Source organism: Balaenoptera musculus, chromosome 6 (assembly GCF_009873245.2).
Source record: "Balaenoptera musculus isolate JJ_BM4_2016_0621 chromosome 6, mBalMus1.pri.v3, whole genome shotgun sequence".
Taxonomy (NCBI): domain Eukaryota; kingdom Metazoa; phylum Chordata; class Mammalia; order Artiodactyla; family Balaenopteridae; genus Balaenoptera; species Balaenoptera musculus.
Genome location: NC_045790.1, coordinates 116,211,761 through 116,239,501, shown reverse-complemented (window position 1 = coordinate 116,239,501; position 27,741 = coordinate 116,211,761). Strand labels below are relative to the sequence as shown.

The window sequence follows — 27,741 nt, the reverse complement described above, 5'->3', positions numbered from 1 at the left end:
AACAGAACAGCAGAGGCACCTGGGTTCACCTTCTCTACCTACACAGGAGCCGCGCGCCCCCTCCACCCTTCCCCGCGCACCCGGCTGTGGCTCCTCGAGGGGCCACGCGGTGACCGCACCCTCACAGTCTCACAGGAAGGGTAAGACCCTCCGGACAAACAGCAGACACGTGCTCCCACCCGTGCAGGACACTCCGGGTGTGGGGCGCCCACAGGGCACCCCCAGGTCCTCTGAGGGGCTGCACCGCCTCGAGTGTCTCCCATGCGTGCTCCTCCGTTTCTCCCGCTGCGTACTGCGTGACCACAGCCCCAGCCCGTATTTCCACTGGGTCCTTGCTTTCTTAGTAACTGTGGAAGCTACACACACACAGGAAACTACACACACACACTGTCTGTTAAGTATGTTATAAACATTCTCCTATCAAGCTCTACAGGCTCTGCTTCTGCTATTTCTTTTTAAAGTAAAACTTCTGGGGTTTTAATCTGGACAAGTCGAACCTCTCAGTCTCTCCCTTCGTGGCTTCTAGGTTTGTGTCTTACAACAGAAGCCCTTCATTTGAGATTAGAAAAACGGTTTCCAACACTTTTTCCCACAGTTAAATATTTTGTGTTGACACTTTAAATCTTCTGGAATTTGCTTTTTTAAATAACAGCTTTACTGATTTATAATTCACCTACCCTTAAATTCACCCTTTTAAAGTACACAATTCAGTGGTCTTGAGTGTATTCAGAGTTGTGCAACCATCACCCCCACCTATTCCAGAATGGAGTGTACATTTGTTGTGCACCTTGATCTAAGGGTCGGCCTTCACTTTGCCCCCAATTTTCCCAATAACATTTATTGAAAAGTTCATGATCCCCTGCAAACAAACTGAAAACCCAACCCTTAGAACAAACTGTATCTCTGCAGACAGACAGGTGCACTGTGGCCGCCCTGCTCCACTCTCTCATGGCTCCCCCGTGCCTGCACGAATCCCCGCTTGAACCCCCTCCGTAACTGTCCTGCTAACTTCTCCCCCGCCCCCCAGCCCGTTCTCGCCGTGAACGACTCCCAGGTCAGCTGGTCCCACAGAAAATCCTGTGGGAATTTTGATGAGAACAGTTCTGAATTCATGGATAACATGGCGAAAGGGAGATGAAAGAATGGATCTTCTCATTCAGACAAATAATGGGTCATTCCATGAACTTATTCTTTTTTTTAACCTCTTTCAGTAAAGTTTTACTATTTTCTCCTTATAGATAACAGACATTTCTTGTTAAATGTATTGCTAAGCACTGTGGTGGTGTTAAAGACTTACAGCTAATTTTTAGGTGTGATATTGTGGTTTTGTTGTTCAAAGAATCCTTACCTTCTAAGGACCCACACTGATATACCGGCCTCAAGACCGTCCAGGTGGAGCAGGAACTCTGGCAAGCACCAGTGGCTGTACATATGCACAGCCTGACGCTTTCCATTCAGGAGTTAACACGTATGGTCGGGTATTTACTGATATTATTGACAAGCTGTCCTTATATTTTCTGACTGGCAGGACCACACAAGCTCAGCTCACTGGCTACAGCAGCCGCTCAGCTGGTTTCCGTGGATTTTTTTAGATGGATGATTATATTCCCAGCAAACTCCCTTGTCCTTTAAAATATTAATGTTTCCTTCCGGTTTTCACCTTACAGCATCACAGCAAGAATGACCAATGTGGCGCGCTCGTGTGAGGGGAGGAAGTGGCAACCCGCACTTCTCTTTTTTTTTTTTTTTTTTTTGGCTGCATTGGGTCTTAGTTGCAGCACGCGGGACCTTTCGTTGTGGTGTGCGGGCTTCTCTCTAGTTGTGGCGTGCAGGTTTTCTCTCTCTAGTTGTGGTACGTGGGCTCTGTAGTTTGTGGCACACGGGCGCTCTAGTAGAGTCGTGCGGGCTCAGTAGTTGTGGTGCACGGGCTTAGCTGCCCCGTGGTATGTGGGATCTTAGTTCCCCGACCAGGGATCGAACCCACATCCCGTGCATTAGAAGGTGGATTCTTTACCACTGGACCACCGGGGAAGTCCCAACCTGCACTCTCTTTATCACTGGTATTAACAATGGTTTAAAACTTTCACCATTAAATACAACCTTTTTTGTAGGATTCTGATATCTTTATAATAAGCTTTATTTAAATGTTATCTTTAAATTTCATTGGGTAGTTTCTTATTCTAAAAATACTGAGCAGTGAAACTACCCATCAAAGTGAGCAGATTAACAACTTCCGAAACTCCTGTGACCGTAAAGGGAGGAATAAGGAATAAGTACCTGAAAACTGCACACACAGCAGCTACAGGAACAGGCATAAGACGCTTGGGGAGAGGAGGGAGGGGAGCACCACAGCTGGCATCTGAGTGGACAGACGGTGTGGCGCTAAGCCAGGCAGAGGCCACACAGGGTGGGGGACCCGAGCCAGCAGGCCCCGCACCCACCTGCCCCATCCACCCCAGTGCTGAGACAAGGACGCTGGTCATCGGTGAGGAGGCAGCCCCCTACGCGGAGAAGGAGGCACCGTGCTGGCCGCACACACACAGGGCCTCCCTTCCTACAAATCGACTTTTTAAAAGGACAAATAACTACACAGATAAACAGCTGGGTCCCAAACAGGCACTTCACAAAAGAAGACATCCAAACAGCAAATAAACATACAAAAAAGTACCCAAGCTTCTCGGAAACCAGGGAAACGCAAATCAGAACTGCAGTGTGAGAGCGCTCAGCCGCGCCAGGAGGGCAGCCCACCAAGTTCACAAGCCCGCGATGCACACGCAGGACGTGCAGCTCCCCTCGCGGATGTGCCAGACACGGACAACAGCCCCGCTGGAGCCCCGCACACACCCGTCCAGAGGGCTGCGGCCCCGCTTGGCTCCCAGCGCTCTGGCCTCAGGGCCCCTCCCTCTCGTAGAAACTACTGAGAACAGCCAAGGGCTGTGGGGGCCCGTGAGTCCATGAACACGCGCCGCTGCAGACACTTACAGCTGCGGCGTGGCTCCCTCAAAGGAGAGTGAGAAAGGCAGGTAACATCCCAGCATTATTATAACCCTGGAGGGTCTCAGAGACCCTGGGCCACCTTAAAAACCACTGTCACACAACAGTGAAAATGAACTAACAGCATAAATAAATCGCACAAACACAACACAGAGTAAAACGAGCCACACTCAGAAAAAGGAGTGCTTCCTGCGTGATTGCATCGAAGCCCAGAACAAGGGCAGAGGCAACCCTGCCACGCGGACCGGAGGGGGGCGCCACCCGCATGCTCCTGCCCTGGGCACCGCTGACCTGTGCCCCGTCCCCAAGTCCACACGGCAGGGAGCTGGACCCTGTGACATGCCTTCCAGTCTCTCTCCTTTGCTCCGTTCCCTCAGCAGGTCCTGTGAAGAGCTTTCCTGGAGGCCGCAGCCTCCCCTGCCCTCGAGCCCTGATACACGGTTGTGTCTGGCTGACTTTAAGGCAGGTTTAGCCTCAGAACCGGCTGGCGTATCTCCCATCTTTCTCGTCTCCAGAACAGGTCACATAACAAATCCATGACTATTTGTTACTATCACTGATCTGTTTAGATCTGCTCCTGCCATCTTATTTTGTTTTCCACATTTTCTTTTTGATTCTGCTTTTATTCATTTCCTGATTCTTTTGTTAGCTTGATACCCATTTAATTTTCTTCCTTTGTATCAGTACCTAGACTAACTCAGTGTTATTCAGTGTCTAGATTCTTTCCGGAAGATGAGGACCTCCATCAAAATAGAGAATCCAGAGATAGACTCACATTCAAATGCCGCGTGGTATGTGACAGAGGTGGCATTTTAAATCAGCAAGGAAGCAAATGTCAGTCAATAAACAGTGCTGGCACACACAGCTCACCATGTGAGGGAGGCCACACAACCCTGACCTCACATTTTGTTCAAAAAGCTTTACTGAGGTATAATTTATATACCATAAAATTCACCCACTTTGACTGTCTCTACGTCACATTTCATCAAAAATTCTCTACGAATCAAATGTTTATACATAAAGAATGAAGCCCATGAAGAATTAGAAGATAGCTTACGTCAATATATTCAAAATCGCCACAGGGAAAGGTCTGTGTATTGTAATTAGAACCCCGAACCCAGAAATCATACAGAAACAGACTAGATCCATGAGCTCTGACATCGCAGCCAAGGCTGGACAGCACACACCTTCGAGCAACAGGTCAGCTCTGCGCTCACATAAGGCTGCCCAGACCACATGACCCAGCGGAAATGGGGTCGCTAGACAACAAATCCTGACAGCCAGTCGTGTGAGAAGCTGCTCGGCACATTCAGACCTGCAGCAAAACACTGAGATGCAGGGACATGCAGATGAAAACCTGTCCCTCCCAACTCACTGCGGCAGGGACCTGGAGATGCCCACATTCCACCTCTCAACAAAGTGCTCACTACGAGCCCCGAGCGTCGCCTCCAACAACAGGAGAAGGCTTTACGGGGGGCGGGGGGGGGGGCCGCACCCCCACTGAGGGGCCCGGCCAAGAGCAGCTTGTGGAACCACAGGCAAAGCTCCTCAAGGAGACTGGACGTCCAGAGTCAAGTCCCCACTGCAAGCAGCGGGGAGTACAGGTCTGTAAAAATCACCATTCGAAATACCACCCCAAGAATTAGGAGACTGCTTCCTTCCCACACGAAAGGGAGAAAATAATACAAGATGGAAGAGAAAAAAATAATAAATGATATCTTAAATCATTTTAAAATTTCCTTTAAATCTCTCATGTTAGCATTTTCTACCAATTTATTTCTGAAAAATTATACCTTAATAGCTGGGCCAACATTTAAAATTTTGCCCCAAAACCTGCTAAAAAATAGAACTGGCATAAATGGCTAATATGAATCTGAAACTTAAACAACACTAAGAAAAAACACAGCCCAAACTCCAGAAGCTGAAAGACAATGCTTTACACATGTCAAAGGCTGTACCCACAGGGCTGATGCAAAGTGCAAAAAGCTAATCAACAAAATTATACACTTCAAACAAGTCACTGTTGCAACAAACTCACTGGAACGTCTCTGCCCACCCTTAGTTTCAGAATAACTCGTAAGGCGTAATGGTCCATCTTAAAGATGCTCCAAAGTTTTCTCAGACAAGCCTGATGCGTGGACAGTAAACCCACGGCTCCACACGTCCGCCTCTCAGCCACGGTTTCGCCTCCGTGTCTAACTCACCCCTCCCCCAACCAGAAAGGCCCCAACAGCAGCAGCCACTCTGCTCAGGTCTGCGCCCGGCGCCCCTGGGCCCCCTGCATCACTGAAACCATACAAGCCCCGTGTCCCTGTCATGTTGCGGCAAAGATAGAAACGAGGGTCTTTTCTTTTCTGACAAACAAGGAAAATAAAGGAGCCATGGGCAGGCTAGGGAAATAACATAAACTGGCCTGAAAGAGTTAATCAATCCTAGCTTTTCTTTCTTTTTTTTTTTTTTTCCCCTTGGCTGCATTGGGTCTATCGTTGCTGCACATGGGCTTTCTCTAGTTGTGGAGAGCAGGGGCTACTCTTCGTTGCGGTGCGCGGGCTTCTCATTGCAGTGGCTCCTCTTGTGGAGCACAGGCTCTAGGCACGCAGGCTTCAGTAGTTGTGGCACGCAGGCTCAGCAGTTGTGGCTTGAGGGCTCTAGAGCGCAGGCTCAGTAGTTGTGGCGCACAGGCTTAGTTGCTCCGCGGCACGTGGGATCTTCCCAGACCAGGGCTCAAACCCGTGTCCCCTACACTGGCAGGCGGATTCTTAAGCACTGTGCCACCAGGTAAATCCCAACCCTAGTTTTATTTTAACTGTTACTAATCTGTAGTGTCTGTAACTAGACTTATCCTTCACAAAGCTAACCTCTAACACTCTCTGACACTATGTGAATTACATCCTGCACTCCCCTGCAGCAAATCACCCCTTGTAGCGTTCTGCATTTCAGAAAGAAGGTCGCAGCCGATAACCCAGCCGATAACAAACGGACCCAATTACCGGGCCGCCTGACACCAGCAGTGACTGTTTTGAAATAATGCAAGAAGAAGAAAAATTCAAGACCTTCATTGCTTTGATCCTTATCACCTACCCCAGACTGCGAGCTCCACCTATAAGACCTCTCCTGATTCCCCAGGGAGGGGGGGCACAGCTTTTGAGGCACTAGCCTGCTGTGTTCCCTTTTTGCCTGGCAAAGAATAAAGCTATTATTTCTTTTCCTCCAAAACTCTGTCTCCGTATTCCTGTTCAGCACCGGTGCACAGAGAGCCAAGATAAGGCATCACCACCCCCAGACGCTGCCACGCCTTCAGGGCCACCACACCGCCACCCCCGAGCTCGTCCTGGGTGGACACGGATGAAGCGTCCATAACGAGGACACGCCAGCGCACGTACCACCCCACGGGCCTGTCAGCAGCCCTGGGCGCTCACCCCACTGGGAGGACAGAGGCCTCACCTGCAGGAGGACCACACCTGTGCCAGGTGCCTGGGACACCGTGCCAAGGCCAAGGGCAAGCCGTACTGGCACTCGGTCAGCCACGGTTAGCAGTTTGGGTTATTAATGGTATTATTCCTGTCACTCCCAAGCCTAAAAATGCTCAAGCCGTTTACTTCCATGAACGCTGCACAGGAAGACAAACGCTTCTCTGATGAAAATAAACTATCTAAAAATTCAAGAGAAATAAAATACAAGAATCCCAGCCAGAAGTAAACAGGGGGCTTTATTAAGGCCCAGAGGCGCCCAGAGGCCACCCCCGCCCCCGCCAGGACCGAGGTCCGAGGCGTGCGTCCCGCCCACCTTCTGGGTGCGGTCCGGCTCCAGCGCGCCGTCCTTGGCGGCCCTGCTGTCCTCGGCAGGGAACACGGCGGCCGGCTGGGCTCCCTGGTCCTCGTCCTCCTCCAGCTCCTCTGAGTCGTCCTCGTCCGAGTCCAAGTCCAGGCTCTCCCCGTTCACGTGGAGGGAGCCGTCACCGAGGTCCTTCTCGCCCTGCAACACGGCAGAAGCCCACGTCAGGACCCCCGCTAGCTCCTCCAGGAAAGGCCCACGGGGCAGGGCGGGGGAGGGGGGTGGCGACTGTGCTGGAGGACGAGAGCCTGGGGCGGGCGGGGGCCACCCTGGAGCGGAGACGAAGGGCAGCCCCCGCGGCCGGGCCCGCAGCCTTACCTTGGAGCCCACCGTGGAATGAGTTATGCTCTTAAACATCTCAATCACCGTCCTCTGTTTTAACACTTTGGTCTTTTTCTTAGGAACCAGGCTATAGGTTCCCATTCTTCGTTTTTTCTTCCGAGATACTGCAGCTGCTAAAACAAAAGGCAAGCAAGCTAAAAAAAAAAAAAAGTCAAAAGGGGACGAGAGAAGAAAAGAAATGCCGTTCAAATGTTTTTAAAGGTAGGTGACAGTTCACAAACTCTGATCACCGAAATCATCAGCACCCACAACAGCGTCTTAAGTTGCACAGAGAAAGCTGAAAACCCGCCACAGATACAGGATTTGTTCACAAGGAGACACCGAGCTATACGGAGGGCAAACGTGAGCACCCCCTCCCGAGCAGGCAGCACACCAGGAGACCCGCAAGCCGTCAGGAGCGGGCCCTGGAGCACCTGGGACAGCCTCTGAGCAGGGCTCTCCGAGGGGCTGAGAAGGAAGGGCCTCCTCCAGACGCCTTCCTGCTCGTGTGTCCAGAGGGTCCACCTCTGACGTGCGGCCACTGAAGAGTGGCCTTACACCACTGTCACCTGGACCCTCCGTCCTCGCTCAGCACTTCACAGACCAAGGGGAAGAATACTGGAAACAACGGCCCAGCGAGCTATCCCTGCACAAGGGCCAGGGAAGGAGAGGCCTGGGGGCAAGGTCTCCTGACAAGCACAGCAGTGGAGGGGGACCAGGCCAGGGCTTGGGGGCTCGTGGCCCCTGACGCCGTTCTGGGCAAAGCAGCCCCAGGTTTACTGCTTTGACAGAATGAGGGTCTCTGTGATGTTTTATTTTTGTAAAAAGTTCCAGGGTATGAAAAAAAAAATCTGAAAACCACTGCTTTAACACGGAGGAACTCCACGAAAGGGCTGAAAGAAATACCTTACGTTTTATTTCTACAAAATGCAGAGAAGGGATACGGGGAGAAAGGACGCACGTCGGCCATGGGCGCCGGGGGTCAGGCTGACAGCCCCTCGCAGGTGCGTGGCGACGCCAGGACACTGAGGACAATCGCCACGCGGGCCGCACATGTTGACGTGGAAACGCCGTCCGTCCACGCGCTGAACGGAGCACAGGTGAGCCGGCAGAGGTGCCCCCCCAGGAGGAGGCGGGTGAGTTGTGAGCTCTGTGCAAATCTGCCGTCGTCGGCTCGCGCCACAGCAGGGCTCCGCAGCAGGACGGCAAGAGCAGGCCCTCCGGGGCGGGGTTGTGACCACAGTGACTTAAAATACGGACAAGAAGAGATGGCCCGAAAGCGTGCACTTCCTGTGATAGTGTAATGCACCGGCCAGGGGAAGGGGGGAGGAGGAAGGTTTGAAGAACGAGGCAGGCTGTTCCGGTCCGAGCCGTCACACAGGGCCACATCCCCACGGGCCCCTGCTCCCGCGGCGGGGGGGGGGGGGGGGGGGGGGGGGGGCGCTGCAGGCACAGCAAGAGGGGCCTGCCGCCTCCCTAGGGAGCGAGCCGGGCAGCTGCTGCAGGAGCGCCAGGCACCAGGCCGTTCACACTGTCCTGAGCCCGCGGGCCCGTCTCCGGCCCTCAGATAAGGAAACAAAGGCAGAGAAGGACCCATGTGGGAAACTGCTAAACACACTCAGCACTTCTGTTTAGAAAACTTGGATTGAACAGATAAGGAAATAATAAAGCTAAAATAGGAACAATCTTAACTTTTATTAAGATAAAAGACCCTTGCAGCTTGCAGGATCTTAGTTCCCTGACAAGGGACTGAACCCACACCCATGGAGTCCTAACCACTGGACTGCCAGGGAATTCCCCAATCTTAACTTTTTAACAGAAGAACCGACTCCTGACATTCCTCGCCAAGCCCTACACACATGCGTGTAACTCCACAGAGACACACAACTCTGTCCAGCTTTAACTCTCTGAAACAAATAATACTGAGTTGAAATAGACCAAAAGTTGCAGGTGGTGGGGAGACAGACTGACAGTGTTTTCTAACCAACCACCGTGCTCCAACAAACAGAACAAGGGCTCCTTGGAGACACGGCTGGTCCCAGGCCTGGGGAAGGACAAGACGGGCTGGGTCCACCTGGTGTAGCCAGGAAGTCCTCACAAAGTGATGGGGGTCACATAGGAGGACTCAGGAGCCAGCCTGAAGGGCAAACTCGGGACAGTGTGAACATGACGGTGACGGACTGGAGCCCAGAGACTCACATAAGGATCCATGAGTTGAGACAGAGGCAAGGCTAGAAAGGGGAGGCCCTTCATTCCAGCAGAAGCTCCACTAGGAAGTAAGGAGGGGGCGATGGAATTGGAAGCCATCCTGGGACGATCAGTCTGGGAGTGGGTCCCTAGATGCTCAAGCTGCCAGGTGGGACCGTGCAACCCTCTAAGCCCCGCCTCCAACGACACAAAGGACAACGACCCAAGGACCTGTAGACCCAGCCCTGCCGCAGCAGGACCAACACCCACACCCCACTCCCGGGGGACGCAGCAAGGACACACACCCCTCGGGGACGGCAGTGACCCGAGACTGACCCAGGAAGACAGCAGCGACCCCATGGGGACGCTCCAGATGTCAAGACGTACACTAAGGGACTGCAGGAAGCTGGCCAGAAATGCCTCCTGGGACGACTGACTGGCAAAGGCGAGTGGGGCCTGAGGCCTGGACGACGCGTCACACGGGGGGGCCCTTCCAGGCTCTGACACTACAGCGACTGCCTGAGAAGGCGCCACGCACAACACGGACGTGCCCAGGGCCCCATGTCTGCAACTTCCACGCACGTTCAGAAGCAAACGTTACACGCTGGGTGGGAGAAGGACACACGACTGTGCACATGGTGGAATGGGGGGAGGGGAACAGGGGAGGCCACAGACATCCTCTGCAGAACCTCTGGTCTGAAATTACTGATAAGCAACAAGTGTTCTGAAAGTCCTGAGGAAGACAGGCCCCAACCAGCACGTGACCACCCCAGGGCAGCCCCTGGGGGGCCGCCTCCCCCTCGTCTGTGAGTCCTCAGCGACGTGAGCCGGGCCTGGCGGAGAGGCCTGTCTGCACCGGAGAGGTCTGCAGGGGAAGCAGGTTCTACGGGCACACCTGCCACGGCAGCCTCCCTGGGGGCCGCTCACCAGCCCCCACCTCCTGCACAAGGCCCCACAAGGCACCCGATGCTCCTCCACGCCCCCAGGTGAGCGTGAGGAGAGGTGGCTCGGGCTGGGAGGGAGCCGCCCCACTGCCACCCGCACCTGAACCGCGGTGCCCCTGCAGCACTGAATCCATGAGCTGGGAGACTCCTCAAATCCAGAGCCCTCCACCCAATCAGACCAAGGCCGCAGACTGTCGGAATGAAAACGATCTTCATCTGGAAGTTGAAAACAAGTGGAGGACGCGACGCAGCACCGGGTGAGGGTGGAGCGGGGCCCGCGTTCTCTGCAGTGCAGGCTCGGGAGACACCCGAGAGCGAGGCGGCGGCAGCTTCCCTTTACCTGTCTGTGCCTTCGTGGTGGCCACGTAGCACTGGTTTTGAGGTAGCGACTGGTGAAGGGGCGGGAAGGGGGGTAAAAGCTGCTGTCGTCCAAACTCTGAGGCGCTTCTGCTCAACTCCTCTTTCGGCTCCTCATGGTCGCGGGCGTCCCGGCCTTCCCTGGGGTCCTTACCGGCCGCGTGCTTCAAAACAAAGACAACGCGACAATGACGCACAGGCAGGCAGCGATGAAACAGCGTGCCTCTCCCACCAAACCCCTCCCCCGAGAGATGTGCGCTGAGGAGAGAGGGGAGAGCGCGGAAACCCGCTGCCACCAGAGCGCCTGTGACAGGCGCAGGTCGGCGTCACAGGCCAAGAACAGAGTCTGCGTTTCTGCAGGGAAGTAGCAGCGGCTGTGACACGTGCGGCACCCAGAACCGGGACCGTCTCCCACCTGGGCCTTTACAGAAAGCCAGCCAGCCTGTGATTTAGGTCATAAACTATGACTACATTTGAAAATACCCAGACGGGGCACATTCCAGGTGATCACGGCTACACAGTGCACCTCCCCCAAGCGGTTTTCACGCCACGACAGATCATCATGTTACACCTTTAAGACGCTTTTGCTCAGTTTTACCCATCTCCTCAGTGTCTCGGCCTTAGCCTTCTGAGACCACAACCTGTGGTCCTGTGATGTGGACGCCAACCCCCTGGCACCGACCAACAGCCCTGTCTTTGCTCCAGACACCACTCAGCCCCCGCCCCACCACTTGCTTCCCCAGAGTCACCTACAGCCTTGAGACAGTCTGATCTCAAACCCGATTCCACTGAACCACATTTCGTTGTGCACAAAGTAGGTGTGATCCTTCAATATACGGGGCAGGGATACTGGACAGTCACCTGCAAAAGGATGGATGTGGACCTTCACCTTATACCACTGACAGAGATTAACTCAGAACAGATCAAAGACCTAAAATTGTGAAACTCTTAGAAGAAAACAGGGGGGAAGCTTCATAACATTGGATTTGGCAATGAATCCTTGGATATTACAACAAAAGCACAGGCAACAAAAGAAAAAAGATAAATTAGACCTTATTAAAACTAAAAATTTCTTATAGGAACTTCCCTGGTGGTGCAATGGTTAAGAATCACCTGCCAATGCAGGGGACACAGGTTCAAGCCCTGGTCCGGGAAGATCCCACATGCCACAGAGCAACTAAGCCTATGCACCACAACTTCTGAGCCTGCGTTCCAGAGCCTACGAGCCACAACTACTGAAGCCCGCGCAACTAGAGCCCATGCTCCACAACAAGAGAAGCCACTGCAGTGAGAAGCTCGCGCACTGCAACAAAGAGCAGCCCCGGCTCACTGCAACTAGAGAAAGCCCGCACGCAACAACGAAGACTCAACGCAACCAAAAATAAAAAAATAAAAAATTTCTTATAAATCAAAACCACAATGAGATATCACCTCACGCCTCTAAGAATGGCTATCATCAAAAAGACCACAAATAACAAATGTTGGAGAGGGTGTGGAGAAAATAGAACCCTAGTGCACTGCTGGTGGGAATGCAAACTGGTGCAGCCACTATGGAGGTTCCTCAAGAAGCTAAAAATAGAACTACTATATGATCCAGCAATTCCAGTCCTGGGTATTTATCCAAAGAATACAAAAACAACAGTTCAAAAAGATAAATGCACCCCTATGTTCACTGTAGCACTATTTATGATAGCCAAGATGCGCAAGCAACCTAAATGCCTGTCAACAGCCAAGTGGATAAAGAAGATGTGGTGTATTTATACACACACACAATGGAATATTACTCAGCCATAAAAAAGAATGAAACCTTGCTGGTTGTGACAATACGGATGGATCCAGAGGTACTACACTAAATGAAATAAGTCAGAGAAAAAGACAAACACCATGATTTCACTTATATGTGGAATCTAAAAAGCAAAACAAATGAACAAACATAACAAAACAGAAACACTCATAAATACAGAGAATAAACAGCGGGTAGAGAGATGGGGGAGGACAGACGAAACAGGTGAAGGGGATTAAAAAGTACAAACCACCAGTTATATAATAAGTAAGTCATGGGGATGTAACACACAGCATGGAGAATGTAGTCAACAATATTGTAATAACTTTGAATGGTGACAGATGGTAACTAGACTATTCCTGGTGATCCTTTTGTAATATATAAAGATATTGAATCACTATGCTGTATACCTGAAACTAATATATTGTAAGTCAATTATACGTCCATTAAAAATTTTTTTAATTTCTATGCATCAAAGGACAAAATCAGTAGAATGAAATGGCAACCTATAGAATGGTAGAAAATATTTGCAAATCATATATCCGATAAAGGAATCATACATAGAATATATAAAGAACTCTACAGCTCAACAACAAAAAAAGGCCCAATTTAAAAATGGGTAAAGCACCTGAATAGATATTTCTCCAAAGAAGACATACAAATGGCCAAAAAGCACATGAAAAGATGCTTAACATCACTGATCATCAGGAAAATGCAACTCAAAACCGCAATGAGACCACCTCACACTCCTGGGATGGCTACTATCAAACAAACAGAAAACAAGTGTTGGTGAAGGTATGGAGACACTGGGACCTCTGTGCACTGCTGGGGGGAAGGTAAAATGGCGCAGATGCTTTGGACAACGGTGTGGAGCTTCCTCAAAAAGTAACCAGAATTATCCTATGATCCTGCAATTCCACTTCGGGGTACACACTCTGAAGAATCAAAAGCAGGGACTCGAAGAGCTCTTTGTACAACTGTGTTCACAGCAGCATCATTCACGACAGACAAGGGGTGGAGGCAACCCAAGTGCCCACTGATGGATGATGGATAAACCAAATGTACATGTGTGTATACGTACATGCATGCAATGGAATATTATCCGGCCTTAAAAAGGAAGGAAGTTGTTTTTGTTTTTGTTTTTGTTTTTTTTTATGACTGTGTTGGGTCTTAGTTTCTGTGTGAGGGCTTTCTCTAGTTGTGGCAAGTGGGGACCACTCTTCATCACGGTGCGCGGGCCTCTCACCATCGCGGCCTCTCTTGTTGCGGAGCACAGGCTCCAGACGCGCAGGCTCAGTAATTGTGGCTCACGGGCCCAGTTGCTCCGCGGCATGTGGGACCTTCCCAGACCAGGACTCGAACCCGTGTCCTCTGCATTGGCAGGCAGACGCTCAAACACTGCGCCACCAGGGAAGCCCAGGAAGGAAGTTTTGACACAGGCTACATTGTCTCGAGGACATTGTGCTGAGTGAAACAGGCCAGACACAAAAGGACAAATCCTCATATGAGGGACTAAGCGTAGTCAATCCGAGACAGAAAGCAGATGTCGGGGCCAGGGCTGGGGGTGGGGAAGGGGAGTGAGTGTTTAATGGGGACAGAGCGTCAGTCTGGGGAGACGAGAAAGTCCTGGGGAGAATGGTGGTGACGGCCGCACAACAATGTGAATGTGCTTAATGCCCCAGAGCTGGATACTCAAAAACGGTTAGAATGGTAAATACTATGTTATGCGTATTTTAATGCAGTGTCCGCATCTCCGGGAGTCAACAGCGGAGAGATGCCAACAGGCCTGCCAGGGGCGGCCCTGGACTCGGCTTCTCCCAGCGGGACCCACGCTCAGCCCTCTGGCTCCTCTGCCAGGCTCCCCGCCTGGGCCCCGCACGCAGCTCCTCCTCACACAGCGCAGGCCGAGGCCTCCTCCGTGGCCTCCACCGCTAACGTGCCCTGGCACAGACAGTCCTGGTAAAGGTAACCTGTTAGCTGCGTCAAGTCTCCAGTCCTTCTCAAATAAGCAAGCTTTGTCTCAAGGAGGTCACTGCTTTGACACGACCGCTCCCTCACTCCTCCCACCAACGACCTCACAGACCACGCCAGCTACCACCTCAACCAGCGCTTGCAAGACAGACGTGACACAGGAGTTTAAAGGATACATGGATGAAGGCAGAAGCTAAATCTGAGAAGGAAACAGCCACATGAGGCTCGTTCTCACTCGGTACAAAATCCATTCTTTGATTCAAGGTATTATTTTTGAAAATCTAAAAAACAAAATTAAGAACGGCTGAACTTGAGTGAAGACTCCAAATTTTGTTAGGGCCCTATCATCTGACAAAGCAAACCCACCGAGGCGGAGGAGCTGGCGTCTGACCTCCCGGCGGGGCACCGCAGAGCCCCAGCCGGTCACCCACGTGCAGAGAGGACCTGCGCCAACACCTACCTGCCACGCGCCCGGGTCACAGCGTGTGACCGAGACGCCCGAGGGCAACCGCGTCTGGCCCCCGCTGGCCTCCCCACCCCAGCGCTCGCTCTGCTCAGCGGCTCTCCCCTCCTCGCCCCGGCCACCGTCGGGCCTGGCCCAACTGGGGCGAGTCCTCACAGCCCGGTGCCCCCTCTTCTGGGTGCAGCAAACACCCACCTGCACCCCAGCTGCACGAGGACCCGCCCCACCCGGACCGAGAGTACCCAGCCAGGCCCGCATCTTCTCTCCATCTTCTCTCCAGAACCCAGGGACTACTGGGGGGCCGTGTGGAAGGAGCCAGGGAGAACGCGGGGACACAGCCACCCAAGGAGAAGCCGGAGGTCTCCGTGCGGCACCTCCAGGGATGAGCACAATTCAGTTAGGGAGACGGGTCTACACTGGCGTGCCAATGCGGGATAAAAGGGTCTCCTTCCAGAAGTTCTCACTTCCTTTGCGTGAACAGTGGCTGAGTCTAACCCTGTGTCGGCGCCTTCTGACGGCACAGACACTGGGTCCGAGAGGCAAACTGGCCCTGCCCCGCCTGGGGATGCGAGGCCACCAGGCTGTGAAAACCCCTGCATTTTTAAACTCTTAAAGGACAATGGATTTCTTGCCATAAGCATGTAACACTCTTTCTATCATTGGGATGACTGTTTTCAAAACGCAATTTTCAATAAAACATGCTTTCCGAAGAAAACCAAACAAGACTAAACTGGGTCTGGGGAGAAGAGAAGCCAGAGGGCAGGAGAGGCCGGGTCTGGACCTGGGCCGGGAGCCAGGCGGGCACCCAATCTCCACGTCTCCAATCCCCTCCTCCGGCAGGGGTCCCAGGAGCAGATGAAGTTTCCAGGGTGTGGAGCAGATGGGCTTGGTCTTCAGGAAATCAGGTTCCAAAGCCTCAAAATCCTTCCCTTTTCTTTCGCTACAAGTGACCAGCCTGAGAGTGCTCAGTAATATCCAACAAAATATGTGTTGCAATTGACTGCATGCTACTACTAATTACAATAACTCCATCCAGAACAAAGCTAACCCTCGCATAAACCTTATGGTCAGAGATATTTCTTGAAATTAAATTTCAGATTGCTTTTTTTTTTACCCCCTAGAGGGATATAAAAAAATGTTTGAGAATAAAAATACATTAGAATAAAATTCTAGAAGTGAGGATGGAATAAGAGTATAATTTTGAGGAGATAAATAAATAATGTTGTCTGACATGCATTTTAAAATCGATAATGCTGGGCCAAAAAATGGTAGGTAAATAAATAAATGAACTTCACCCTAAGCCTCAAATCTAATACAAAAATTAATTCACAACAGGTCATATATTTAAAGTTCACATAAAACTAAAAAACTATGAAAATTAGAGAAAATCTTCAGGATCTAGGGCTGGGTGAAGAGTTCTTAGTCATGACACCAAAAGCACAGCCTTAAAAGAAAAAAACTGTGTAAGCCGGACTTCATCAAAATGAAGAACTTCTGCTTTAAGAAAAGCCATAGGGTCTTCAGTAGCGAAAGGATGAAGACCAGCTACAGAACGAGTGAAAACATCTGCAAACCAACACTTGACAACGGTCCATATCCAAAACTCTCAAAGCTCCCTAAATATTTAATTGTAAAGTGGGCAAAAGATATGAAAGACATTTCACCAAAAAGGACATACAGATGGCAAATAAGCACATGAAAAGCTGTTCAACGCCATCAGTCATTAGGGAGGTTCAAACTAAAACCACGACTAGGAATCACAGCTACGACAGAGAAGAGGCAACACCAAACACCCCTCTGGAGGATGCAGGGACATAAAATGTAGCAGTCTGTGCAGTGCAGTTTGGCAGTTACTTATAAAACTAAATATCCAATTACCACATAACCTTGCAATTGGGCTCCTGGATATTTTACCCAGAGGAATGAAAACTTTCATCCAAACAAAAATGTGTACATGAATATCCAGAGTAGCTTTAATGGAACACCCCAAAACTGAAAACCCCCAAATGTCCCTCGATGGGCGAGCGGTTACACACGCAAAACTTGTCGACACGCAAAGGAGGGCCCTGCAGACATAGCCTGGGTGGGGTCAGGGGTGCGGAGTGAGGGAAGAAAGCCCCCGAACTCTGCCATCCCGCATTTCAGAACACCTGAAACAACACACCTCCAGAGATGGGGGACAGGGTCAGGGACGGCCGGGGTGACCACAGAGGCAGGCTCGCAGTGCTGGGTGGGCACGTAAACCCACACCGTGGTACCCTGGGGGAAACCGGCTGGAGGGGACATGGGCTCCCTCTGTACTATCTGTGCAGCTTCCCGTGAATAATTATTAAAATGTTTAAGTTTCGGCACGTACATAAAAATACTACGAAAGGCAGAAGTCAGGCCAGGGCTGGCCGGGCCGGGGGCGTCAGGGGCCCCACGCTGCGTGGGCAGTGGGCCACGGCCCAGCTTCCAGCACCCCCCCGGCTCCACAGTCACAGCAGGCAGGCGACAGCCAGGCAACAGGGAAGCACAGAAACAAAGATGAGCACACTCCTGGCGGAAAGTCATTTCAGGGGAAAAATCACCCGAACAAGAGGTGCCAAGGCCAGACAGACCCCCACATGAGGAGACAGGAGTTGTAACCAAGACCATGCAAGGGTTATAACTGTCCTTTGAAGGATAAGACAAAGATGTAACTAAGAACGCAGGTATTCTTAAAAAACTAATCCGAGACACTGGATATGAAAAATATAACTGTCAAACTGAAAACATCAACATGTGGAATGACCAGCAAGACTGAAGTGCTGGGGAACAAATGAGGAAGCTGGAGAAGAGGGGAGCTCCAGGGAGGAAAGCGGTGCAGAACCTTCTAGAGCTGGAGAAACACACGGGTCAGGCCGCGGGGCCCCTGGGGAAGGGTCCGACCCATACCAGCAGCGCCAGCACAAGCAATGCCAGGCGTCTGACTGCACACCTGGACTTCATGCAGGAAGCGGGGAGCAAACCACGCCCTGTGTCTGTAGCGCATCACTCCCAGGCCCCAGCCGCCCTCCCGCCTACTCACTCCCCAGAGAGACAGGCGGGTGCTGAGTCTCCCAAGCCAGTAACTCCCCAAAGCGGACGAGGAGCTCCCGGTGAGCCCAGGCGCCTATGAGGAGAAGCCCAGAAAGCAGGCTGACGGGTCACCCTCGGGAACCCTGCAAGGCCCGCAGGCAACCGTGGCTGACGACCCCACCACTTCCCGGCCTCTCCCCTCCACGCACAGAAGTCCACTTGCCATCCGCACACGAAACAAAAGAGGAGACAGACAGGAGAGCGGCCCCACCCCGACAGGGACGCGTTACCAGGCCCGGGATGGACTTCGGCATGGTCTTCCGAGCCCTGTGGACCTTGACGTCAGCGCCCGGGGCCGGGGCCTTCTTGTCCTCTGTGTCCTTGCTGCCTTCCCCGGGCTTGGCTGGCATGGTGGCCGGCGGCTGGGGAAAAGCGCCAGGAGTCCTCCCTTTGCCAGCCCCGCCAGGGAGGGTCTTCGCGGCGTGACCGGGCAGGGAGGAGGCCAGGGCACCAGCCACCCGCAGCGGTGGCTCAGACAGGGGGGCCTTGCCGAGGAAGTAGCCGTTGCTCCCGACGACGGGAGTCTGAGTGAAGCCGTCGGCTCGGATGTGGTTCTGCTTCCCCACCTCAGTGTCTCTGTCCAAAATCCCATTTTCCGCTATCCGGGCCACCGGACCGGCTCCTTCCTGCGGGCTGACTCTCGTGCTTTCCTGAGTGTGCTTCACAGCGGCCGGGTGGCCGTTGGCATCGCTCTTGTCGCAGGACCCGTTGGTTTCCCCGTCTGCAGCCACATGGGCCTCCCCTCCCTGCTGCTCTGCCGAGCCTTCATCAGCAGCCATAGGTGACCCTGCGGACAGAGGAGAAGAGTCAGTGGCTGCCCGGCCTGTGACTCCAACACGAGAGCCCCCCACTGCCCTGCTTACACAAAACTGTCTGAAGAAAAACCACTTTATTTCATAGACAAACATTTGAGTTCAGACGGATTAAATACAAAGTATGTCGCAGACACTGTCTCTACAGTGAGTCAGTTAAGGGGGGAATGACCCCATCCCCGGAAGGGCAGTCTGTGCCCGGCCCCTAGCGAGGTGTGGGCGGGGCGTGGTCCTTGAAACAAACACCCCGCTCCTCCAGTGAATTCTTAAAAGACTTCAAACACATTATGCAGGATTTACATATCCTCCAGGAACAAATTCACCACTGGAAAACAAAACTGGGTAGGATTCAGAGACAGGAAACAAGGCCTCGGGAGCAGCTTCCCAAAAACAGACCTAAAGAAGACAGGGCGAGTTTTCAGTCTGTCAGCCAGAAGCCTCGTTACAAACCCCTGGTCTCTGAAGCGCGTCTCCTCCACAACTTGATAAACAAGAAACACACTTCCCATCAGCAGATCAACACACGTGGAGCCTCACTACAGACCCCAGTGGAAAGCTCACGGTTACAGCGCTGGGTGCAGAGGGTCTGTGGTCACATCCAAGACCCCACCACCCCTCACCCCTGTACCCCTGTTTACAGCACATCACCTGCCATGACTCCATCATGACTGTACTGGGCCCTGGAAGGAGAGGTCCACGTTCACTACTGTACCCTGAGCACAGAAACACGAGTGCAGTAAGTACTGTCTGAATGAATAAGCAGCTATTAATTTTTTTTTAAACCCTTGGCAAAACAGAATAGGTAAAAACCTACTCAACTTGGAGAAGGCCGCATGCCAATCTGCAGCAAAGATACACTTATTCAGAAATGTTGCATGAATTCTGTGTAAGATCAGAAACATCAGGACATCCATTAACACCACAAAGGTTCACACAAGAGTGGGGTCCCAGATGACCCCACGGGAGAGAGAAATGAGGAGCAAGGCCTGGCGACAAGGGTTGGGCTCTCCTGCACACCTGGTCCGTCGGCAAGTCAAACACGAGTGCAGCAAGGCTGCCAAATCTGAAATCAAGTACAAAAACCAAAGGCATTTTTCTACGCCGAACTTAACTTTTGAGAAAACATAAGAAAAAAAATAAGACAGTATTCACAAAAAAGCAGGAAAACTATAAAGGATATAAAACTTTAACCAAGATCATGCAAAGCCTCTGCAGAGAAAAAAAATTTTAATAGAAATATCTCACGACCTTGAATGTGATGGCAAAAATACAAAGATGCAAGTCGCCTCAAATTGACTCTTTAAGTTCAATGATACCCTAATCAAAATTCCAATCAGTGTATTGAGGAACTCCATAACCTTATTCTAAAATGTGCAGGGAAAATAAATTTTCACAAACAGCAAAGTAAATCATGAAAAAGCACAGCGAAGGAAGGGGAAATGGGCCTCTCCCAACACACAGGAGGACGGGGATGTGGACAGTCCCGGGGCGTCGAGCACAGCCGCCCGGGGGCCAGACGCTGACAGCTGCTCAGAAAGGCAAGCTCCTAGGACAAATGCATCTCAACTTGCAAAAGAATAAAGCTGGACCCTTACCTCACACCATATACAAAAATTAACTGAAAACGTTTCCAAGATCTAACTATAAGAAGAAAACACAGGCATAAATCTTTATGATCTATGAAGCAATGGTTTCTTAGATGCTATAACAAAACCACAAGCAACCAAAGAAAAACAGATAAGTTGGACTTTATTTTGTGCTTCAAAGGATACCATCAAGAAGGTGAAAAGACAACCCATAGATTGGAAGAGAGTGTTTGCAAATCACACATCTGATAAGGAACTTGTACCTAAAATATATTTTTAAAAACCTCGGACAATGCATTAATAAAAATCAATAACCAATTTTTAAAACAGGCAAAGGATCTGAATTGACATTTCTCCAAAGAAGATGCACAAATGGCTAATAAGCACACGAAAAAAATGCTCAGCATCGCCAGCCAGCAAGGAAATACACATCAAAACCACGACGAGATACCACTTTGCACCCACTAGGACAGCTGTAACCACAAAGAAGGTGCCAACGAGTGTTGTCAGGAGCCACCCTCGCTGCTGGTGGGAATGGACATGGTGCAGCTGCTGCAGGAATCAGTCTGGAGGTTCCTCGAAAGGAGGGCCCAGGCCTGGGCTCAGGGGCCGTGCGCAGAGGAGACTGGCACCTGGCATCACTCATCCACAACTTGTTTTAGAAAAGGGCCCAGGAGGGCAGACAGGGTGGGAGCCCAAGGAAGGGAACATTTCAAGGAACGGGGAGGAGGACAGCGCCAGGAGGAAAACGCCGAGGCAGGTCTTCAGCGGTCCCACCACTGTGAGCAAAGGGACAGGCAGGACAGTGTGCGGGGCAGCTCCGGGAGGTAAGCGCCCCAGGGCCAGCCGGGGTGTAGCAGAGAGGGGCTGGTGGGCCGGATGAGGCACCCTGAGGTGCAGGGCAAGGGTGGAAAGCAGGGTAGGGCCACGGCCTTCCGTCCAAGCTGGGCCGTCTGGAGAAGATGCCCCAGGGAGAGAGGGGGTGAGGCTGGAAACAGCCCTGGGAAGCCAGCCAGGCAGCTGCCCAACCCCCACCCCACCCAGCTCCCTGAGCCCCAACAGCTCTACTAGAACCTGAAGCATTTTGGTCACACGCTAAGTGACACACTCACAGGTAAGACGCTCCTGCCCTGTGGCCTGGGCTGCTGGGTCCCTCCTCTCAAGCAAGGCTGCCCTGCCATCAGCCCCGAGCTGGGGGCCCACACTCTGCCTTCCCCCACCGTCACCCTCGGGTGCGCACAGGGCGGTCACAAAAGCAGAGGGCCCCGTGGATGTGAAAAGGTGTCAGAGCAGCATGTGGGCTCACGAGGGAGGGGCAGGGCCGCGGCAGTTCCCGTCGTGGGGGCCGCACCACAGCTCGGGGAGGACACAAAAAGCGGCTGCCAGCCTAGGGCACGAGGTGGTCCCTGCCACCAGGCCACTCGAGGCCTCGTCCTGGGAGGCTCAGGGCCACCCGCCCCGAGCTCACAGGTCTACACGGAACACTGGGGCACAGGCCTCCGTCTCCCTGCAGTGCCTGGCAAGGCAGGGCCCTCGCCTCGCACTGCTGCACACACGGCAACCTCTCCAGACTGGCCTCCGCCACCCACGGGCCACTGTCTGTGTGTTCTCAGAGGACGCAGGGCCAGATGGGCATCTGACAGCCCGGGTAAGCTCGCCTGACCTTGGCCCCGAGCCAGCCTCCTCCCCACCCAGCTGAGAGGCGGGTAGACATCGTCCAGGGACCAGGCTGGGGCGGTGGCGCGGGTGTGCGGCCGGGACCGGGCAGCGATCACCGTCACAAGGGGCAGGAGCGCGGTGCGGGCGGGTTTCCTCCCACATCAGTGGGGACAGCGCCACACCACCGGCCAGCAGGACGACACTGAGACACGCTTCTCGTCCGCACGGCCCTGCTGTTCGCACAGGAGGCCCCGTGCAGACACGGCCGGGCGGACACCAGCATCTGAGGCTCCCAGGCGCCGACCTCATGGTATCCAGCCAGGACGCTGCTCTCCAAAGGGGCCTGGCTGGCACCCCCAGGCAGCTTGGGTGGGACAGTGGGGTTTACCTGTCACGGTCTGTCCCAGAGCCAGCACCTCCCAGCCCGACTCCGGGCCCGTCTCTCCAAAAGCTCCCCTATGTACCAGCCCCTCGCCAGCCTCCCTCCACCTCCTGGCACCTCCGCGGCAGCTTCCACGCCCCAAGACCTGGTGCGGCCGCCCCCCTGCTGGCCCCACGGCACCCTGAGGACCAGGACGCACAGGGCTTCCACCCTCCCAGAGGACCATGAGCCTGGGACCCCACAGGAGGAGGCCGCACGGCAGGCCTGGCCGAGGAGGGGTGGCCAGGCAAGGGGGCCCAGGCGCCCTTACCTTCGCTCGGCAGCTCGGCTCCCAGGCCGCAGTCCTGCTTGGTCTCCCCCTTCGCCGGAACCGCCTGCTAAAGAGAAATAAACGTCAGCCGGGCTCCGCCAGCAGGACTCCTGTCCGTGGGCATCGCATCCAAACCAAAACTAAACCACCAAGGACAGGACGGACAGGGCACCGCAAGCCAGTGGAAAATGCTCTTGACACGGTCTCTTCGGGAGGAGGCCGAGCAGTCAGCCACAGTCCCGAGAAACCTCTACTTCAACTGTACTGGGGGGATAGTCTTTTAATAATAAGCACGCATGGCTTACGTAACTAAAATTGCAAATGTCTTCTCTATTATAGGAATGCTACAATTTATTTCAAAGTGCATTCTGCTGCTGACAACAATTCATCTAAGTATTTCAAATGTCCATCAACCTACAGAAAAGTTAGAGAAATGAATAAATCAAGAAAATTCAATAAAAACCTGAATCACTAAATATTTGAGTCTACCATACAGAGACGTGAATTACACGATGCCTCTTGCAATGGTTTTAAGACAAACTTCTTGCCTTCGGGAATGTGAGAGTCTGGTTAGAGAACGAACAGAAACACACAACACACCCTTAAGCGGGGTCTCTGCAGGCGTCCCATCCACAGGGGGAGCAGCTGACGCAAACCCTCTAGGCATCTCGCTTAGACATCCAGAGTCTAGGGGCCTAGCTCCCATAACGCTTGCGTAACGTTCTGGAATGTTTTCTTCAAGAAACACCACAACATATGTTCGGAACACTCCTCCTGAGCCTGGCTCCCGCTGCTAATTTCACTGGGGTCAGGCGGCTCCCTGGAGCAGTGCCCACCCCCACCCGGACCCCCACCTCCACGGCGCCCTCCTTCCTTGGCACCTCCAGAAGTCCCCACCCGCTGACTCCACCACCCCAGGCCTGCGGGCCAAGAAGGGGCACGAGCACGGCCAGCTCCCTCCGGCCACTTCCAGGCTCCACTCTCCTACCTTCCCGGGGCTCCACGTCTGGCCTGACCAGTGGTTTGAAACCCAGTGGTTTTCAAAGTGTAAGCTGAGGATCCCTGGGGCCCCTGAGAACTCCTCAGGGGACCTAAGAGGACTTGTTTTTTGAGGCACGTGTGCATGCACACACACAGGGGTAGGGTCTCACTGGCACTACCCGGTCCTGGCCCCCAGACCACAGCCAATGGCACCTGGGTGGACATCCGCTCCTAGCTGGTCACTCAGGGTCCCTTGTTCTAGGAGCTGAGGAGCTCAGTCGTGTCCGTGGCCACGTGGATGAAGGCCAGCCACCGTTCCTGAGCACCTGTCGTGTGCCAGGCACCTGCCAGCCCAAGGGGAGGCCTCAGTGGACAGCAGGGTCCAGGCCACAGGGCCAGCTGACAGTGGTTTTTACATCCCCAGAGGCCTGTGAACAGTAACAGACAAGATGTGACAGAGACCTCTGTGGTCAAAGCCATGTGTGGTCCTTTTCAGAAAAGTCCTCAGAGCCCTGTTCCAGTCAGGGGATAAGAAACAAACACATTAACTTCAGTGAGAGTGTGGGGTGCTGTGACGTTATAAACAGGGGTGCAAGGCTGCAGCGGTGACGGGTAGCCAGCTGGGGGCTCTTCTCCAACCCCTCCCAATGGCCTTGTGCTCATACCGTCTACGGGCCTGGATTAAACAGTCCTGCTCTGTTGGCACTGGCCAACTCCCTGCTGCCCCTTCCGCAGTTAGGAAGCTGGAATTTGGTGCCAGGCACTAAGGGAAACTCTTGAGGCCTCAGAGCCTTCCTCCCAGAAGAAGGGGAGTACTTTCTTACGGAGTCAGACCTGACACATCCCTCCTCATCAAGGAGAAACAAGCCTTCATCGTGGATGGCAAAGCCCAGCCTCTGCTCCCCTTGGCACCCCCTCCCACACCCTGATGCCAGCCTCTGGCCCCTGGACCCCGCCACCCCTCAGCAGGCCAAGCTCCACCTCCTCAGACAGCCTCACCTGGACCTCGCCTTGTGGCCCCACTGGTCCCACCACCACCAGGCACACCACCAGCCTGTCTGCCCTGCCAGCATGAGCACTCAGGGTCCAAAGGGGGGAACCTGTCCTGTCCCCAACCTGTCGGCAGTGCCGGGCGTGAGGAAGGGGCTGAGAAAGCGTGTGGCAGAGAAAAACAGGGTCTTCCTAGGGGACTGGGTGTGGCGCAAGCCTGAGGGGCACTCTGGAACAGCCCAGACGCACAGTCCACACGTGTTGCAGCCACCCTGCTCCTTGTGGGCACTGCCAGTGCCACGTCTGGAAGCCCAAAGGCCCAGAGACTGAGGCTGCGGGTGAGCTCGGCCCACGACCAGGGCAAGAAAGACGACATCTCCTGAACCCAGATGCTCTGTGAGTTGAACCTGTGTGCACCTAGCAAGAGGGAACATGGTCTTCGTTGCCTTTTCCAAAGGGCCAGCAACCCACAAAATCGACATCAACCAGGAAAGGATTACAGGTGGAACACGTAGCCCAAACCACTAACAAAACCAGAACCAAACAGAACTGCTGGCAGACACTTGAAACCCCTGCCAGCTCTCCCGCAGGCAGGGGCTGTGACAATCCCGACAGTAAAAGGTGGATGGGTGACCTCAGTCTCTGCTTTGCAAGAAGAGCCTCAACTAACCCCAGAGTGAGCTTGGGATATGGGGACACAACAGGAGGAGGATAACCTCCAGAGAAGATGCAAGCCAACGGCAGTGCGCACAGCAGAAGCTCTGAGCAGCGCGAGGGCCCCTGGGCGGCACCGGCACAGAATCTCGGCTCCCACGTGCCACCTCCACAGAGAGACTGAGGCTCCTGGCAGAGAGGACCGACTGCAGGCAGGGCGGGGGCACAAGAGGAGCTTAGAACCTCGGGTTGTGCCTGAGAACGAAGCACTCAAAGCTGGCAGGGCGCGTCCAAGAACCAGGACAGACCCAAGGGATGCCCACTCCCGAGTTTGCGACACTTGGAGCATCAAAATGAATAATGACAGAACAGGAATGGTAAACCAGCGAATTAACACCAGCATTAAATAAATGAATGGATAACAAACAAATCCAACAGGGAAAGCTCCTTATCCTAGATGCCAACAACTGAAGGCAGAGAGAGGGCTGGGAGCTGAAGCCACCATTACAACTCGTGGAGGAAGTTTCGTAATAAACGGGATCTTACAGAATCTCAAAGTATCTCGCCGCAACACTGTCCTCAAGTACAAAGGGAAAAGCAGTGACCTTCCGTGGAGAAACCTGTAGCCTCACCCACTGGACGGTCACGGACAAAGCGGCAGGTCTCCTGATGGGACGCACCCTAACCCTAACCCTTCCTGCCACCAAGGTTTCCAGAAAGCAACGCAATGTGCCCTTGGAAAAGGAAGACCGAGAAGCTGGAGTCCCCTCAACTCCCCGTCCAGAGCGGGAAAGCGCTGTGAAGGGGCTACTGTGACAACCGCATGCGCAGCGACCGGGCACCGTGTTCTAGTGTGATTACCGTGACACCTGTACGCACTGCAGACCAGACGGTTGTGTCAACATCGGCTATCTTGATGGTTATTCAGAGAAATGTCCTTGTTTGTAGTAAATAAGAGCCTGGACTTACCTCTGTGCGGGTCAGGGGAGACAAGATGCATGTGTGTGCGTGTGTGTGCACACATGTGCACATGTGAAGGACATAACAAGTGGAGTCTGGGTGAAGGGTAGATGGGAGCCACTGTACTAATCTTGCAACTTTTCTGTATGTTTGAAATTATTTCAAATTAAAGCGTTTTAAAAAGGAAAAGTTAGGAAAGTCTTCAGACTGGAAGCACGCCGTGCGGCCACGGGGCAGACAGGGTAGAACTGAAATGACGACAGGGCGTCTTGCAGGGAACAGAGAGGCAGCAGCAAGGACTTCCCAGAGGGGAACTGGTCCACGGCAGAGGCGCAGAAGCACAGGCTTGGAACCTGAGGACCTGGGCCCTATCCGGCTCCTCTGTCCCCTTGCACTTTGCCGAGGTCACCTGGCTTCTGCAGCTGCAAGGCAGGGACCACTTGTTCCAGGCGCTGCTGTGAGGACGACGGACCTGGCGCCTGACGCGGAGCCAGCAGACCCGCAGCCCAGGATGCGTGAGGACACAGAACACGCGTGCACCGGGGGCTCCACAAACTGCTGCGCCTGCACCCCGTGTCACCGGGGGCCCAGGACTGCGGGCAAACGCAAGGGTTCCGGCACCAGCTGTGGGATACAGGTCCGGAGAGAGCAGGAGAACCAAGACGTAAAGACCACTAGAGGCGGGGTGGGGGGACCCCCAAAGGAGCAGCAGGCTCAGGGGCCAGACGGCACAGCTGTCTCCACCTTCCATCAACTATCAACATTTGAAAAGCAGGAGAGTTCACACAAAATCTGGGTTTCCAGAACCTGGAACAGTGAGGAGCTGTGGCGACACTGGCGGGGTGCTGGACAGGCTCCGGGGGGCTCCCCACAGCGCTGGCCTCTGGACAGCCGGGACCAGCACCAAGTCAGATTCCACTCACTCCTGTATGTAGGTACTGACCCTTAGGGTCTAGACCGGAGAAAACGCCCTCCTGCCCAGGCCTGCTTCACTCATCTTAACTCATCCGCCTGCCCCCTGACCTCACTGGCAGCACCTGACTTGAGGCGTCACCTCCCAGGACCTGTCCAGGCCACATCTCTCAGTAATGATGCCATGACCTGTCCCCATCGGGTTGGGCAGTGGGGCCGGGATGTCTGATCCCAGGCCCCTGATTTCCCACCGTCCATCCAGGGCCAGGCAGGGCTGTGCCTCGTCTTTACCCTCAGCCCCACGTGGCCGGGCCTCACTGCCTCTCCCAGCCCATCACAGCTGCATCCCAACTGCCAACCGCCTACACCCTTCAACCTCCTCAAACAGTTCTCTGGGGTCCCTAAGACCCTTCCAGAGATCAAGACTGTTTTCGTAACACCAGCAGGATCCCACTCACCCGTTTCGCAGTACTGACGTCTGCACAGATGGTACAAGGGCAATGCTGTCGGCACCTTAGCAGGAATCAAGAGGGTGGCACCAA

General features: G+C 53.5%; 1 protein-coding gene across 8 annotated transcripts in view; it reads right to left on the bottom strand.

Moving 5' to 3' along the window:
• The window catches only part of EHMT1 (euchromatic histone lysine methyltransferase 1), a 153,263-nt gene that overhangs the window by 53,167 nt on the left and 72,355 nt on the right, over positions 1 to 27,741 (bottom strand). For 4 of the 8 annotated variants that reach the window (XM_036854509.1, XM_036854511.1, XM_036854513.1 and 1 more), the window contains exons 2-6: positions 22,703 to 22,769; positions 18,184 to 18,740; positions 10,621 to 10,801; positions 7,147 to 7,304; positions 6,781 to 6,969 (exon numbers count right to left, since the gene is read on the bottom strand). In XM_036854509.1, the coding sequence (XP_036710404.1) occupies positions 6,781 to 6,969; positions 7,147 to 7,304; positions 10,621 to 10,801; positions 18,184 to 18,740; positions 22,703 to 22,769 (1,152 nt within the window). The remainder of the gene's footprint in view (positions 1 to 6,780; positions 6,970 to 7,146; positions 7,305 to 10,620; positions 10,802 to 18,183; positions 18,741 to 22,702; positions 22,770 to 27,741) is intronic. The other 4 variants (XM_036854506.1, XM_036854512.1, XM_036854508.1 and 1 more) reach the window with 3 other exon arrangements.